The sequence below is a fragment of the Eriocheir sinensis genome, chromosome 12, assembly GCF_024679095.1.
Source record: "Eriocheir sinensis breed Jianghai 21 chromosome 12, ASM2467909v1, whole genome shotgun sequence".
In the NCBI taxonomy this organism is placed as follows: domain Eukaryota; kingdom Metazoa; phylum Arthropoda; class Malacostraca; order Decapoda; family Varunidae; genus Eriocheir; species Eriocheir sinensis.
Window position 1 is genome coordinate 21005761 of NC_066520.1, and position 17775 is coordinate 21023535.

The 17775-nt window shown below is 46.3% G+C and overlaps 1 protein-coding gene across 7 annotated transcripts in view; it reads right to left on the reverse strand.

The window, feature by feature from the left end:
- Positions 1–17775, reverse strand: part of LOC126997602 (adenylate kinase isoenzyme 5-like) — an 81156-nt gene that overhangs the window by 18591 nt on the left and 44790 nt on the right. For 4 of the 7 annotated variants that reach the window (XM_050858782.1, XM_050858787.1, XM_050858784.1 and 1 more), the window contains exon 2: positions 8454–8495. The exons of the other annotated variants lie outside the window; for them this stretch is intronic. In XM_050858782.1, the coding sequence (XP_050714739.1) occupies positions 8454–8495 (42 nt within the window). The remainder of the gene's footprint in view (positions 1–8453; positions 8496–17775) is intronic. 7 annotated transcript variants of the gene reach the window in all.

Consider the following 17775-nt stretch of genomic DNA (forward strand, 5'->3'; position numbering starts at 1 on the left):
GAAGAGGTGAAGAAGGAGGGAAGGGAAAAGGAAGAGAAGGACAGAAAAGAGAGAGGGAAGAACGGCAGAGGAAAGGTTTGAGGGAATGACAGAAGGTTACAGAAGAATGAATAGAGAGAAAGGAGACAGAGAATGATAAAGAAGAGAACGAAAAGAAGAGAAGGAGTATAAAAAGGAGGTGGAAAACGATGGAAGAAAGGAAGTGGAGAGGACTAAAGGAAATGAGAAAGAGAGGAGAACACGAGGAAGACGAAGAAAGAAAAAAGATAGAGAATAGCAGAAGAGAAGAGAAACAGACAAAAGCGGGACTAGAGAAGTGGTTAGAGAAGAGTTATGGAAGAAAGGAAGGGGGAGGGGAAGAGAGGACTGGATAGGATAGGGAGTAGAGGCCGATAGCAAACAGTAGGAAAAGGGATTAAGAGAAAGGAAACTGGAGAGTGAGAAACATGATAAAAGAGAGAATAACAGCAAGACAGACGAAACAATGAAAGCAAATCTGAGAACCACGAACTAGCAAACAGAGATACGAGAACTGTGAGTCTAAAAAGTATATACAAACATAAAAAAAAACATAAAAGCTCGATGGGACGGTCAATAAAAGCAGAGACGTGGAACAGGAACCAACCAGCAAGCGAAGGTCATTACGAACACGGTGATATAGGCGACACGGAAGGACGGTCAAGGAAGCAGAGGGACACGCTATTCTCGAGTTGTTTGTCATCGTGCAGGGTCGCGGCCACTGTGTCTTCCTCCCCCACTACCACCGCGGCGACTCCCTGCACGCGGCTCTGCATGCTCCAGGGCCGTTACCAGCGCCGGCCACAAGCATCCTAAACTTCACCTCTCAGACAGGCACGGCGCAGCGCGGGGGTGGACTACATGGGGACCGGCACGCGCGGCTCCGGTCACTCCTCGCGTTTTCTGTATTACTGCATCTGTATTTCGCTCCACCCACCGCCGACGCCCTTCTTTGTAACCCCTCCACCTGCTCTGTAACCCCTCCACCTTCTTTGTAGCCCCTCCCCCTTCTCTTTAACCACTTCCCCTTCTCTGTAACCCCTTCACCGTCTTTGTAACCCCTCCACTTTTGCTGTAAATGCTGAAATCTGAATCTGAGCAACGAGGTGAGTGCTTTAAGGCCACGGTGGTGGAGAAACGGGTCTGCTAACTTTAACATTGTCTACCGATAGTCCCATCCAAAAGAAAGTTTAAACCAGCCTGTACCAAGGTCCTAATTAACTTCAGAAGCCACACTACACTGGGCTTGGATTCCTCTCTTCGAAATCCTCAAAAAAACAGCACAAGAGAATATAAATAAACACCGGGGGGAATTTTAGGGAACTCCTCTGTTCTAAACCATCTAAAAAAAGCAACCACCGCAGTCAGAACCGTGCCGCAAATAACCGTTACGCATCATAAAACACAAAGCCCCACAGAGCAGAACGAACACCACCAGCAACAGCAGTAACAGCGCACAAGCAAGCAGGCACAGTCATAACCTAGCGTGAGGCCGCACAATACTTCCCCAAACCAAATATTTCGAGAGCAACGGAGAGTCTCGGAGGGATCTCAAGACTTCCAGGAACATATTGCCGTCGACACAACACTTCTTTTTTTTTTGTGGGTGGGTGGAGGGTGGTGGGGAAGGGGGGGGAGGGGGGGGGAGTAATGCGAAGTTTGGGCTGGGCGCGGCGTCGTTAATTTAGTGATACTGTGGAGAGGGACTGATAGAAAGATAGATAGATAGATATAGATAAAGATAGATAGATAGAGAGAAGAGAAGAGAGGAGGAGATAAGAGAGATTAAGATAAGAGGAGAGTAAAGGAAAGGAGACAAGTAAATAAAAGAGAAAAGGAGAAAATGAAAATGAAAATAAGAAAATAAACGACGTCGTTAATTTAGTGATACTGTGAAGAGGGAGAGATAGAAAAAAAGATAGATAAATATAGATAAAGATAGATAAAGAGAGAGAAGAGAAGCGAAGAGAAGAGAAATTAAGATAAGGGAAGAGGAGAGGAGAGGAAAGGGAAAAAGTAAAAAAAGTAAAAGAAGAAAAAGTAGAAGAAAAGAAAGGAGAATAGACGACAAAAGATAAAAAAATAAGAGAAATTAAGATAAGAGAAGAGGAAAGGAAAGGAGACAAGTAAATAAAAGAGAAAAGAAGAAAAAAGCAGAAGAGAAGAGAAGAGAAGAGACGACAAAAGATAAAAAAAATAAGAGAAATTAAGATAAGAGAAGAGGAAAGGAAAGGAGACAAGTAAATAAAAGAGAAAAGAAGAAAAAGCAGAAGAGAAGAGAAGAGAAGAGACGACAAAAGATAAAAAGAAAAATAAATAAATAACAAAACAAAACAAAAATTATAGAGAAGCGAAATCCGTCTCCTTGACCAAGCTTGACCTTTGACCTCTGGAAGCCGGAGCTCAGCGAGGTGTGGGAAGAGGAGGAGGAGAAGGAGAAGAAAACGAAGAAAGGGAGGAAGAAGAGGAAAAGGAGAAAACAAAAGAACAGAAACAGGAACAAGAAACGAATAAGGTTGAGGAGGAGGAAGGAGAGAAGGAAGAAGGAGAAGAAAAAGAAGAGAGGAAGCAATAACAGACAAAACAGTAACAAAAACAATAACAAGAAGAGGATGAGGAATAAGAGAAAAAAAACATGGAGGAAAAGAAAAAAAACAGGAAAATGTCACCAACACAAAATCCACCTTCCTATATCCTCTAAAGCAATCATAGCCAAGGACCCAAAGAGCGACACACGAGGCTGCTGCAGGTGGCGGTGACGCTGCTGCTGTCGGGGCTCACGCTGGGGTCAGTCTGCGTCTTGTGTCTTTCCTGCGTAAGTCAAGGTTGCGTGCGTGAATCAGAAGTCCCGCAGTGAGTCATGGCGCCGCGGGGTATTAGTGGCGTGGGTGGAAAATGAGTCGGGGGGTAGGTGTGAGGGTGGGGAGAGTGTTAATGCAGATGGGGGGAGAGAGAGGAAGGAGAGGCGCTGGTGGTATGGCTCAAGTATACAGAGGAAGAGAGAAAGAGAGACGATAAGGGGGAGGAAGAGAAGGAGAAGAAGGAGAGAGTTAGGGAAAGAGGAGGAGGGAAAAAGGACGATAAGGGGGAGGAAGAGAAGGAGAAGAAGGAGAGAGTTAGGGAAAGAGGAGGAGGGAAAAAGGACGATAAGGGGGAGGAAGAGAAGGAGAAGAATGAGAGTTAGGGAAAGAGGAGGAGGGAAAAAGGACGATAGGGGGAAGGAAGAGAAGGAGAAGAAGAATGAGAGAGTTAGGGAAAGAGGAGGATAAGGAGGAAGGAAAGAGACGGAGCAGGAGAGGAAGGAAACCAAAGAAGAATGAGAGGTGGAGAAAGAGGACGATAAAAGGGGAAGAAGAGAAGAAGGAGAGGAAAGGAACTGAAGAAGAATGAGAGGTAGAGAAAGAGGAGGAGGAGGAGGAGGGGAAGAAGAGAAGAAGAAGGAGAGGAAGGAAACTAAAGAAGAATGAGAGGTGGAGAAAGAGGACGATAAAAGGCGAAGAAGAGAAGAAGAAGGAGAGGAAAGGAACTGAAGAAGAATGAGAGGTAGAGAAAGAGGAAGAGGAGGAGGGGAAGAAAAGATGCCGGGGAGGAAGGAAACCGAAGAAGAATAAGAAAAGAATGAGACTAAAGAGGAGGTTTCAGTTGAAGACAAGGAGAGGGAGGAGGAAAAGAGTGAGAAAAGGAAGAAAAAATATGGAGAAGGAGGAACCGTAGGAAGAGAAGAAGGAAAAGGAGGAATAAGAAAGGGAGAAAGAAGAACAAGAACAAGCGCAAAAAAAAAGAAAACAAGATGAAGATGAGGTAGAGGAGAACAAAAAGGAGGAAAAGAAAAAGCAGAAAAGGAGGAGGAGGAGAAGGCGAAGGAGGAGGCGTTGAATTGTATGCTATGGTAACTGTGGTGGAGGTGGAGGTAGTGGTGGTGGTGGTAGGGAGGGTCATAATCAAGGAAGGGGCAGAAGGGGAGGGGCAGAGGGTCGCAGTGCACACCTCACGTTCATGCTCCCAACACGACGACGCTTCACTCGTGTCTCCTGCAGCGAACGGTCATTAGGCGCCTGCCACGCTGTCCTTTTATGTGCCACGCTCGGCCCGCCAGCACGTCACGTCTCTGCCTGAACACAAGCATGCACACGAGCGCCCCTTGCAGCCCGCAGCGGCACCCGGCACGCACTACAGGAGGGTTTTCTAGTAAGCGGTGAAGTCTACAGTAATTGCTCGTTTAATAGCCGTATTCTTATAAACATTTCGGCGCTCCAGACACGCACATTTGGCAAGGCTTTCATAGGAGTTGTTGCGGGCATTTCCAAGGGTTGTTTTATGATCATGGTGGGTTTGGCAAAGCGTGGGAACTCGATTAATCTCCTTTTTGGCCTTGGGGAACAGTTGATGTGAAAAGCGAAAGAAACTGAACTGAACATACAACGAGGAAATAGGGGAAGATATAGGGAGTAGAGGGAATGAGTTACTTGGAGGAGAAATAGAGAAAGAGAGGAAAGGGAAGATAGAGAGAGTAGAGGGAATGAGTTGCTTGCAGGAGAAATAGAGAAAGAGAGGAAAGGGAAGATAGAGAGAGTAGAGGGAATGAGTTGCTTGGAGGAGAAATAGAGAAAGAGATAAAAGGAGAGAGGAAGAAAGAAAAAGAGAGAGAAAGAAAGGGAAAAGGAAGCCGGAAACATCTCCTCCGGTATTCCCTTTGTCTTGTTCAACATAAATCATTCACTCGTCAAATTCTTGCATGAACCTCCGCCATGCACCGCCTTCACACCGACCCACCAGACGACACCGACGACTAAAAGCTGAAGCCGCGACGAGGAAGAGAAAGAAAAGGTACTGGGTTCAAAAGCAGAAAAAAGAGTAAGAGGAAAGAGGAGAAAGAGGAGGAATAAGAGGATGAGAATACGAAGGTTACAGAAACAGCAAGAAGAGAAGGAGGGACAATAGGAAGAAGGAAGAGGCGGAGGGACAAGATTAGGATTAGTATAAGAAGGAAAGTGGGAAAGTTTCGTTTAGTCGGCGCAGCATCTGTGGTCATATGCCGGAGAGAGACAGAAGGGGAAGGAATTATAGAAGGGAACAGATCCTAGGAGACGGGACACAACCCCCGATTAATACCTGGTACCCATTCACTGCTGGGTGGACAGGGGCGTAGGGTATCGGAAAAGCCGCCCAATTTTTTACACTCCGCCCGGGAGGAAAAAGATCTTATGGTATAGCCAAGTCTGTCGTATTGGAGAAGCAACAACGGTGAGACTCTTCCTCTTGCTCCTCTTCTTCCTCCTCCTCCTCCACCTCCTCTTCCTCCTTCGCCTTTCGTCAATATGTGGTATAGCCTCTAGCGTGACAAGACTTCAGTTTCCTCTCGGTATGTGGAGGAAAACAAAGAGTAGGAAGGGGTAAAATGCTCCTTTCTATCCCTTTTATATGACATCACTCTCTTCCTCCCTATCATGACCTATGCCAGTACTTCGATGTTTGGGAACGGGGACGAAGCGAAGAACGAAAATGGGGGCTCTTGGGTGGAAGGAAGGAATATAATGCAACTTCCCATTCCTTTTATATGCCATTACTCTCTTCCTCCCTATCATGACCTATGCCAATACTTCGATGCTTGAGAAGGCGGGCGAAGGGAAGAACGAGGCCGAGGAGTCTTGAGTGGCGAGAGAACTGAGAAGAGAATGAATCAGTCCCTTACTCTTCCTTCTATACAAGCTTTCCTTCTTTCTCCTTCTCATGCACAAGATCATCGCCTCTGGACTCGAGACAACGGGCGGAAGGAGGAAAGGAAGGCGTTGGTTGTTGAGGCGTGGTTGAGAAACCGTTGGGATAATTTATTTGCTCAAGATTCCACCGTCGAGTCCGTAGGAGGCCGCCATCGAGAATCCTGTTTATCTGGTCACGCAAGGCTAGGACCCCCCTCACCCACCCTTCCTCCTCCTCCTCCTTCTCCTTCTTCCGTATAATTTGGTTCCTCCCCCGCACTGCTCACGGTTTTCAGCACGTGCATGGGCTCCCCCACTCCCCCAGCCCCCCTTCCCCCTTCCTTCTCCCTTCACCCCTATACTTCCTCCCCCTTCCTTCTTCTGCCATGCCCGCCGCTGACGATGACGTGAAAATATCAATGATTAGTGTGTGTGTGTGTGTGTGTGTGTGTGTGTGTGTGTGTGTGTGTGTTTGAATTCGCACGCAAGGCTTTAAAAAAATCAGCAAAAAGCATACAGCAAACAATAATGAAAAACCTTGGTCTAAATACACACTGACTGACTAAATGGTGAAGATCGAAGCTGCGGAATAAACGATAACAACATTAGTAACAACAATGATCATAATACAATACGCACACCACAACAACAACAACAACAACGACAACAACAACATCAACAAAATACGTGGGGGCATCAGACGACCGCCCCATTAGTAATAAAAACAACAACAATGCTAATAATATCAATAATACTCTTTTATCATCTGTCCACAAGCAAAACAAAAACATAATTCTTATATAAACAAAAGATCACAGACAGACAGACACGGCGCTATAATCTATCACGAAAGACTGTCTGGGTGAGTCAGCCGATCAACCAGCGAGCCAGTCACCCAGTCAGTCAGTCACCCAGCCAACCAGTCAGCCAGCCAGTCAGTCAACCAGTCAGTCATCCATCAATCCATGCGTCTATCCATCCATTCAGCCAGTCACCCAGCCAGTTAACCAGTCAATCATCCATCAGTCCATGCATCTATCCATCCATTCAGCCAGTCACCCAGCTAGTCAACCAGCGAGTCAGCCATTCGCTCAGCCAGCCAGTTACCCAGTCAATCATCCATCAATCCATCTATCCATCCATTCAGCCAGCCAGGAAGTCACCCATCCACCCATCTATCCAGCCAGCCAGTCAGACACTCACCCAGCCAGACACCCAACCAGTCAGTTACCCAGTCAATCATCCATCAATCCATCTATCCATCCATTTAGCCAGCCAGGAAGTCACCCAACCATCCAGTCACCCAGTCAGCCAACCAGTCAGCCAGTCACCCAACCAGGCAGTCACCCAGTCAGTCAGTAAGCCAAACCCAGTCATCTACACTCTATGATTCTCTGAGCCCAGCCGTCGGGGAGGCCAGTCATGTTAGTGGTGGTGGTGGTGGTGGTGGTGCACGGCCTACAGCGGCTATATTTTTTTTTATAGTAAAGTGCCCCCAGCCCCAAGCCGAGCCCTGAGGTGCCCCGACACTGACTACAGCTACAGTGACACGTGACGACACACAGACACAATGCAGACTAACACCAGGAGGAGGAGGAGGAAGAGGAGGAGGAGGAAGGGAGAGGAGAATGTCACGGGAAGATGATTGAAAAGGCAGTGAAAGGAGGAGAGTGATAGAAAGAGGAGGAAGGAAGGGAAAGAATTGAAGTTTGGCTTAAAAGAAGAAGAAAAAAGGTTAAGGGGAAAGAGGAGAATGAAGAAGAGTATTAAGAAAGGAGAGAAAGGAAGAGGAAAGTGACTGAAAGAGGAGGAAGAAGGGAGAGATAAGGAGTTGGGTTCAAAAGCAGAAAAAAAAGATTAAGAAGAAAGAGAAAGAAGATAAGGAAAAGAGGAGGAAAGTGACTGAAGGAGGAGGAAGAAGGGAGAGATAAGGAGAAGCGTTCAAAAGCAGAAAAAAAAGATTAAGAAGAAAGAGAAAGAAGATAAGGAAAAGAGGAGGAACGTGAGTGAAGGAGGAGGAAAGGAAAGATAAAGAGGAGTAAGGAAAGGAGTAAGGGAAGAAGGGAGGCGCTAAGGGGGAGTAAGTGAGAAGGAGTTAGAGAGTAAGGAAGGAGTAAGGTTCGTGAGAAGGAAGACTAAAGCAGGATGAGCCAGCTAAACTATATTATGCATTTCGCTGTTCACACGGACGTGCTGAGAAGCCAAACAAGACGACAGAAGAGGGAAAGAAGAAGGAGGAGGAGGAGAAGAAGAGGAGAAAGAGGAGATGAGGAGAAGGGAGTGGAAAGAAGAGGAAAAAAATATAGTAGGGAGCAATGAACAAAATTTTAAGGATAAAGGAAGAGACAAATAAATAAAGAAAGAAAGAGGGGAAAAGTAGTTAGGGGGAAAAAAAGGAAGAGAAAGTGGAAAGAAAGATAAAGAAAAAATGAAATGGTGACATGAGAGAGGTGAGAGAAAAGATGATTAAGAGAGAAAGAGAGAGAAAAAGAGAAAGAAAACAGAGGAAAGGAAAGTGAGAGGGGAAAGTGAGAGGAGAAAAAAGTAAGAGAAAGAAAGTAAGAGGAGGAAAAAAACAAGAGAAGAAGAAGAAGAGGAGCATGAACTAGAGAGAGAGAGAAAAAAAAAAAGAGAAAAAAAAACCACAGGAAAGGAAAGTGAGAGGAGAAAAATAAGTAAGAGGAGGGACGTAAGAGGAGGAGTGAAGCGAGAGCAGAAGAAGAAGAGGAGCATCACCTTCATACAAGTCGTGGAGACAGAGGGACTCGGGTCGCTGGCCTGGAAGAGGAGAGGCAACACAGATTAAATAAAGCATGTTTTTCCGCAAGTCTCCGGTAGCCACGTCCCCGGAAGGAAAACTTACCTGACACCCCATTCTTTCCCGCCCCCCTCGCCCCCCTCGCCCCCCCCATACCTCACTCACCTGTCCCCACCTGGCCTCTCGCGGGGTGATTGATAGGGACGCACAATGATGAAAGGTAAAGGAAGAGGAGGTGGGAAAGGACGAGGAGGAGGAGGAGGAGGAAGAAAAGTTGATTGAAAAGGAGGAGGAAGAAGAAGAGGAACTGCAAAGGAGTAGGAGGAGGAAGAAGTAGAGATGGAAAAGGAGAAAGAAGAAGATGATATAGAAAAGAAAGAGGAGGAGGAAGAAGAGGAGATGAAAAAGGAAAAGATGGAAGAGGAGGAGGAAGAAGAGGAGGAGGAAGAAGAGGAGGAGGAAGAGGAAAAGTCTCATAGTTGGCACTTCTCCAAACGACACACACACACACACACACACACACACACACACACACACACACACACACACACACACACACACACACACACCCCCACACACACACGCACACACATACCCCCTCCCCTCCACACACATATACCCCCCCCCCACACACACACACACGTAGTACATAGCATCCCCCTTCCTTCCTTTCTACATTAGAATAAGAAGATAAAAAATAATCAAGGCTACGAGAAAAAAATATGAGTTACGATTATTTTCTTTAAGACGGCGCGGTGAAATTGGCAATACGCTTCGAGATGAGGAAGTGGAAATGAAAGGCAGGTGATAATAAGGATACGAATAGGTCTTTTAAGTAATATATATTCTTTTTTTCTGTAGATGGAGAACTCAAAACATACGTAGGAAGGAAGGAAGTAGAAGTAGAAAACAATGAAGATGAACTGCCTAGAAAAAGAAAGGAAGAGAATAAAGAGCAAGAAAAGATAAAGAAAGAAAAAGATGAGTTACCCGGAAAAGGAAAACAAAAAAGATGAAGAAGATAAAGAACAAGAGCGAGAGCGGTAAAAAATAAAGATAAAATTGCCTAGTGAAGAAAAAGAAGACAAGAAATAGGAAGAAAAAGATAAGGAACAAGAACGAAGGAAGTTGAAGTAAAGAAATAAAGCAATAGAAAAAAAGGAGGAAAAGAGATGAAAATTATTAGCATTTTCCTCATTTTCTCTTTTCCTTGTTTTCTTCTTTAAATTCCCTTTGTGTTTTTATATCTGTTTTATTTGTTCGCTTCTGTCTGTTTATTTTTTATGGTAAAGGAGGAAGCTGAAGGGTAAAGAAAAAAGGTATTAAAAAAAAGTCCACGAACTGCTGTCTATCTGTCTGTCCGTCTGTCAACCTCTCCCTCTCTCTCTCAATCTCTCGTTACACACAGTATCGACACGTGGCTAGCAATCAACACACACACAAACACACGCACACACACTAATCAACAAACACACACACATTCAAAGGCAAACACAAAAGCACACAGACGCGTAGAAACTTTCCAGAGAAGTTAAAAAAATATACAGTACGAAAGCATATTAAAGTCCCCCCTTAACTCCCTCCCTCCTGCGTCCCGTTCTCCTTCTTTCACAATTCTACAAAGTCCTCATTGGCACACACACACACACACACACACACGCACAAGGGCACACATTTCCAAGACAACACACATGAACACATACTTATTTTCATGCACTTTGGTATACAGTACACGCATCCCAAATCAGTGTGTGTGTGTGCGTGTGTGTGTGTGTGTGTGTGTGTGTGTTCTTTTTATAGTGTACTGTCTCTCTGCGTGTTGACAGCGCCCTCCTCCTCTGTATTCCATTACGCATGTTTTTCTTTTCTCTCTCTTTTTTCTTCTTTATTTCTTCGTGCGTTTTAGCGAGAGTGGTCGGAGTGGAGGGGAGCGTTAGTGGGTCGTGGTGTTAGTAGGGTAAGGAGGCACATGCAGGTAGGTAGGCCACGAAAGTGTATTTGATACCAACACTAACAGAAACAAGTAGGTAGGTGGGGCAATGTAAGTGGTTAGGAGAGAGGAAGGGGGAGGAGTTGAGGGGGGAGGATGACAGGGGCGAAGGAGGAGGATAGGGAAGAGGGGAAGAAGAGAGGGGAATGGTATAGAGGAGAAAGGGAATGATAAGGCAGGAAGGGGAGGGAAGGGGAAGGGAAGGGGTAGTATAGGCTTGGGGGGAAGGGTTATGGAAGCTGATTAAGGACAAGGAGTGAAGGGGAGGGGAAGGGGAGGGGAGGAGAAGGGGGAAGGAGGGTCAAGGGAATACTCGAAGTGACGTTATGAAAGGGGGGGGAGGAAGGGGAGGAAGAGGAAGGTAGGTCAGGGACACGTAGAGGTAAGGGGAGAAGGGGAGGAAAGGAAGGGGGTGCCACGTGAAGGGGAGAGGAGAGAGGGGAGTAAATAGGTAAGGGGAGAGGAAGAGAAGAGGAGGATGGCGTAGCAAAGGGAAGAGAAAGAGAGAAAGAGGAAGAGGGGAGACGAGGGGAGAGAGATGTGAGCAATGCGTCAAAAAAAAGAGGGAGAGAGAGGACAGTAGGGGGGCGTTGCGTCAGAGTGGGTGAGAGAAGGGGGGCGTAGCGTCGAGTGGGGTGGGGTGCATGCATAGAGGGGTGGAAGTAGATGTAAGGTGGTGGGGAGTTGAAGGGGTGTAGGTGGGGGGGGGGGGGGCTGAAGGATTGCGTTGCGTCAGAGAGAGGGGTGAGAAGGGGGGAAGTAGATGTAAGGTGGTGGGGAGTTGAAGGTGTAGGTGGGGGGGGCTGAGGATTGCGTTGCGTCAGAGAGAGGAGAGAAGGGGCGTAGTGTCAAGTGGGGGTGGGGGGTGCATTCATGGGGGGAGGGGGTGAAGGAGAGGGGGGGCTGAAGGGTTGCGTTGCGTCAGAGAGAGGGGTGAGAGAAGGGGGCGTAGTGACAAGTGGGGGTGGGGGGTGCATTCATGGGGGGAGGGGGTGAAGGAGAGGGTGGAGGTAGAGATGTAGGTAGGTGTGTGGGGGGATGTAGAGGGGGTGAAGAGGGGCGGAGGGGGTTGGGGGGGGGCGGTGAGGATGTCCGAAGACTGCGGTAGTGTCCTGAATTCCCGCCACTTATGACCGTCAAGCACGCAGGTCCCCCCCCCCTCCCCCCTTTTTACCTCCTCCTCCTCCTCCTCCTCCTCTTCTTCTACCTACACGTCATTCCTCTTCACCTCTCAGTCCGTTCACACACACACACACACACACACACACACACACACACACACACACACACTTCAGTATCTTCCTGTCCCCTGCCCCTTCCCCTTTCCCCCCTTCCTCCTCCTCCTCCTCCTCCTCCTCCCCTCCCCTTGTGCTTGCCTCCTCACCCTTTCCTCCTCTTCCTCCCCTTCCTCTCCCCTGCTCACTTTTTTTTCTCTCTCCCCTCCCCTGCAATATCTCCTCTACTCCAAATGATTCATGCTTCTCTTCTATCTCTTCTCCCCTCCCCACTCTGCTTCTGTGTGTGTGTGTGTGTGTGTGTGTGTGTGTGTGTGTGCGTGTGTGTGTGTGTGCGTGTTTCTCATGCACAATGCTCCCCAATATCCCCCTCCTCCCCCTTCTCTCCCCTTCTCTCCCCTTCCCTCCCTCCCCTCCTCTAACCACGCGCACACATCGCTTCTAAGAATTAATAAATAGATCCTGTGCTGGACTCTCTCTCTCTCTCTCTCTCTCTCTCTCTCTCTCTCTCTCTCTCTCTCTCTCGCCTAAACCGTTCCTATTATCATTACTATTCAACTCTTCACAACAATTACCATCAAAGGATATTTTTTTGAAGTGTGTAAGCTGATGGTATTTTATTTTTTTTATTTTCTCTACATGTGATTTCTTGAGTGTCTTCCCGGATTATTTTGAAGTCAAGGTCACGTCGAGGGAGGTGGCGTATCATCACTCTTTTTTTCTTCGTTTTCAAATGCAATTATAAGGAGAGATAAGTTTATTTATTCTCTCTTTCTAATGTCTTCACGCAGAGGGGTCAGTAAAGTAAGGAAAATTGTCTATAGGTACGTTTTTCTTTACTTCGTTTCTGTCATATATAACAAAAGACATAAATGATACGAGTTTTTTTTTAATATTCCGTTTCTCTTGATGTTTTTCTCCTCTTCTTCGCTTTGTTTTCCTCCTTCTCCTCCTCCTCATCCTTACTTAGTCTCCTCCATCTCTCGCTCCTTCTCTTCCTCCTCCTTCTCTGCCTTCACTTCCTTCCTCTCCTTCCTTATACCATCTTGTCTACCTCACACTCTTCTTCCTTCCCTTCCTCCTCCTCTTCTTCGTTTTCCTTTCCTCCTCCTCCTCCTTCTCATCTCTCTCATTCCTTCTCTTCCTCCTCCTTCTCCTTCTCTGCCTTACACTTCCTCTCCTTCCATACACCATCTCCTCTACCTCCCACTCCTCTACCTTCCTTTAATCCTCCTCCCCTTCTTCGTTTTCCTTTCCTCCTTCTCCTCCTCCTCATCCTTACTTCGTCTCGTCCATCTCTCATTCCTTCTCTTCCTCCTCCTTCTCTGCCTTCACTTCCTTCCTCTCCTTCCTTATACCATCTTGTCTCCTCTCTCCTCCCTTCCCTTCCTCTCTCCTCCCTCTTCTCCTCCTCTCCTTCTTCTCCTCCTCTTCCTTCTCTCCACCCTTAATGAGGAAAATCGATGCACCACACTCCCCGGCACTCACAATTATTACTTGGAGGCGCGGCGAAGCAGAGGAGGAATAAACTTAGAGGGAAATTAAGAGGTAGGGAGGAAAAGTGAATAATGGCGAGAGGAAATTAACAGTTTGGGAAGACGGACGGAACGAGTCGAGTGTTTTTATGGGGCAGGTTTTAAAGTTCGGGTGATGGTTCTTGTGGATGGCGAGGAGAAGGGAGGGAGTGATGAAAGGAAGGAAGGAAGGATGGAGATGAAAGAAGGAAGGAGAGGAATAATATAAAGGAAAAAAGGAAAGAAAAGAAGCCTATGAGTTAAGGAAGAAAGGATGCAGGGGAAATAAGGAAGGAAGAGAGGAATGCAAGCGGGATGGAAAGAAGGAAGGAAGGAAGGAATTAAGGAGAGGAAAGAAGGAAGGAGAGGAATAATATAAAGGAAAAAAGGAAAGAAAAGAAGCATATGAGTTAAGGAAGAAAGGATGCAGAGGAAATAAGGAAGGAAGAGAGGAATGAAAGCGGGATGGAAAGAAGGAAGGAAGGAATTAAGGAGAGGAAAGAAGGAAGGAGAGGAATAATATAAAGGAAAAAAGGAAAGAAAAGAAGCATATGAGTTAAGGAAGAAAGGATGCAGGCGAAAGAAGGAAGGAAGAGAGAAATGGAAGCGAGAATAGAGGAAGAAAAAAAGGGAAGGGAGGAAGGAAAGCAAGAAGGAAGGAAAGAATCATGTAAGAACGAACAAAATAATGAAATAGGGAAAACAGGAATAAAAGAGAAAAGAAAAGAAATGAAGTACGAAGAGAAAAAAAGGAAGGATGGATGGACAGAAAAAAAGAAAAGGAAGAAAACACAAAAAAAAGAAGGAAAGGGAATTTGAGAGCCTAATGTGAGGCTTCTGGATTAAGTAAACGGATGATTCGGAGCTTCGAGCAGTGATTCAAAGCCGCAGCGAAACCATAGCACCGTTATCTTACGTTATATATATACTTTTTACGTTATATAAAGTTTCTACGTTATATATATTTTCTACGTCATATATTTTTCCCTCTTGTTTTAGTGCCTGATCGAGTGGTGTGTTTGTACGAAGACGATCTATAAAAAAAATACAGCATGATGAATGATTTATAATGAGCTTTGATGGATTGTGTCTAATGAAAGGGGTTGAATGATGTATGGTGCGCTCTCTCTCTCTCTCTCTCTCTCTCTCTCTCTCTCTCTCTCTCTCTCTCTCTCTCTCTCTGTCTCTCTCTCTCTCATTGTTTTTTTCATTATTTCCTCTTCATCTGCGTTTTCCTTTCTCGGTTTCCTTTCTTTTCTTTTCTTTTTTTCTTTCTTTCATTCTTTCTTATTTACTTACTCTCTCTCTCTCTCTCTCTCTCTCTCTCTCTCTCTCTCTCTCTCTCTCTCTCTCTCTCTCTCTCTCTCTCTCTCTCTCTCTCTCTCTCTCTCTCGCTGTATAAGTGGTACGATCGTTACTTACGCTCATTACGCGCCACCTTGCGACAGGAAATTAACGCGATCTCCTTTTTAAGTGGTCAATATTACTAAGGTCACCCCCCTCCCCCTCGACCTTCCACCTTCGACCTTCCACCTTCGACCCTCCACCCTCGACCCTCCACCTTCCCCTCTCCCACCCTCTCCCTTCCCATGTTCCCCTCTGGTCCCATCCTTGCCCCCCTTTTTAACCCTTCCCTTCCTCTCTCTCCTCCTCCTCCTCCTCCTCCTCCTCTGCACCTTGACCTACCTCCTACCACCTCCTCTTCCTCCTCCAACCTCCAGCTTGTTCCTCTTTTTTGCTCCCTTCCTCCCTAAGGTACTTATTCTTTCCTCCTCTTCCTCCTCCTCCTCCTCCTCCTCCTCCTCCTCCTCTTCTTCTTCCTCCTTCGTTTTACCCTTTCCCCTTCCCATAAGTCTATTTTTTTGCTTTCTCTTTCTCTCATTCATTTCCTTTCCTCCCCTCTCCCTCTCAGTCTCTCTCTTTCTCTCCCTTGTTTTTTCTCCCTACCCTTTCCTCCTCCTCCTCCTCCTCCTCCTGCTTTTTACCCTCATTCCTCCTGCTCCTTCTCCTCCTCTTTTTCATTCTACTTCTTACGTCACTTTTCTTCTTACCGTTTAAATCTTTCTTCTGTATGTGTGTGAAGGAGGGAGGAAAGGAAGGAAGGAAGGAAGGAAGGAAGGAAGGAAGGGAGGAACGAAGGAAGGAAGGAAGGAAGGAAGGAACGAAGGAAGGAAGGAAGGAAGGAAGGAAGGAAGGGAAGGAAGGAAGGAAGGATTATATACACACCATCTCTGCAATCCCTTCTCTGTTCTTCTCTTCCTTCTATTTTTGCTTCTTCTCTCTTTTCTTTCACTATCATCATCATCTATCTTCTCTGTTCCTCTTTCCATCATATTTTTGGATCCTCTCTTTCTCTACTTTCCTCTACCTTTTCCCTTCTTTTACTCCATCCCCTTTATCTTCTTTTTCCCTGCCTCACCTCACCCTTTCTTTTTCAACCTATCTTTATCCTCCTCCTCCTCCTCCTCCTCCAATATTTCCCCTCCCTTCTCTCTCTCTCCTCCCGCACCTAAAGAAATTAAACGTACACTCTCAACACACACACGCACACACACACACACACACACACACACACACACACACACACACACACACACACACACACACCTATTCTTCCCTTCTACGAGGTGAAATGAAGGGAACTAAGCTTACCTGAGGAACAATAGCCTGGTATATTTCCCCTCATTTTCCCTTTCACTTTCTTTCCTGCCTTCATTTATTTTCTCTCTCTCTCTCTCTCTCTCTCTCTCTCTCTCTCTCTCTCTCTCTCTCTCTCTCTCTCTCTCTCTCTCTCTCTCTCTCTCTCTCTCTCTCTCTCTCTCTCTCCTGACTCACACGTAATTGGCTTTGTGAATCACTCAGTGGCCACGTGACTTTCTTTTTTTTTTTCCTGTTTTTTCTCCTCGTATTTTCTTCGGGGAACACTGAATCACTGGTTTTCTCGCTCTCGTTCTCGTTTTCTCTCTCTCTCTCTCTCTCTCTCTCTCTCTCTCTCTCTCTCTCTCTCTCTCTCTCTCTCTCTCTCTCTCTCTCTCTCTCTCTCTCTTACTCTTCGCTTCTTCTTTTTCTTTTCCCTTTCTCCTTACCTTTCACCCCTTTTCTCCCCTTTCTCCTCCTCTTCCCTCCCTTTCTTCCTCCCCTCCGTTTTTTTTCCTTCCTTTTGCTCTTTTTTTTACCTTCCCGTTCTCCCTTCTTTCCACCCTTTCCCATTTCCCTCCCTTCCTACTCCAATTTCTCTCTTCCTCTCTCCCTTCTTTCCTCCCTTTTTCCCCTTCCCTCCCTGTCACCCTCGAACTTTCATTCCTTTCTCTCCCTCTCCTCTATTCCGTGTTCTCTCCCTTCTGTCTATTTTTTCCCCTCTGATGGATGATTCTTTCCCTTCTCTGCATCTCCCCTTTATCCACCCTCTCCTCCTCCTCCTCCTCCACCTCTCCTCCTCCTCCCTTGTGCTTCCTTTTGCCTTTCCCTTCCATACGTTCCCTTTCCTCCTCCTCTTCTTCTTTTTCCTCATTTTATTCATTAACTTCATCTTATCGGAGTTATTTTTGTCTCGTTTTATCTCCAACCTATTTCTGCCATTTCACTTTCCTCCATATTATTTTTTCTACAATCATCCACTTTGCGTTTTCCTTCCTACCCTACTCCTTTTCTTCCTACATTCCTGCCTTCGTACCTTACTCCTCCTTCCTTCCTTCTTACCTGCCTGCTTCCCTATCCTCCCTCCTAATGCTCCAACCTCTCCCCTCTTCAATTTCAACTCCGCGCGTGGCTTGAACCGCGAAAGCACTGCACGGACACCGTAATTAGGATCGACGCCGCGGTTTGGGGAACGTGAAGAAGCCGGGTTACACAGATTACTAATGAAGCAGCCCCGAATCCTCTTAGCGGGTCTTCGTAGGGGATTTGTCGGAGTGTCGGAGGGTTGGATCCTACTCCCAACACGTGGTTCTTCTTTAGGTTCGCTGGCGGGTGTTAGCGTCCCTCCCCTCGCCTCTCACGGCTCGATATGCAGAACGCTGGTATTTGCTTTTTGCTTTTTACCGCCCGTGGGTTGTGGAATCGATCGCTCTTTTTATCGCCCGTGGGTTGTGGAATCGATCGCTCTTTTTATCGCCAGTGGGTTGTGGTTCGATTGCCCTTTTTATCGCCCGTGGGTTGTGGAATCGATCGCTCTTTTTATCGCCCGTGGGTTGTGGAATCGATCGCTCTTTTTATCGCCAGTGGGTTGTGGAATCGATCGCCACGTCAAGTTTTCGGGTGGTAAAAGTGAAGATTGAGACGCCTCCGGGAATTTAACTCGTGAGAACGCTTGCATGCCTAACTGTTTGACTTACGCGCACACACACACACACACACACACACACACACACACACACACACACAAAGAGAAGCAAGAAAATAATAAAAAAAACACACGTACACACACACAAAGACAAACAAACAAAAAACACCATCAAAAACAAAAAAATAAACAAAAAAATAACGAACAAACATATTGTCACAAATAACACACACACACACACACACACACACACACGTAGCATCGACCAGCCAGCCTGCC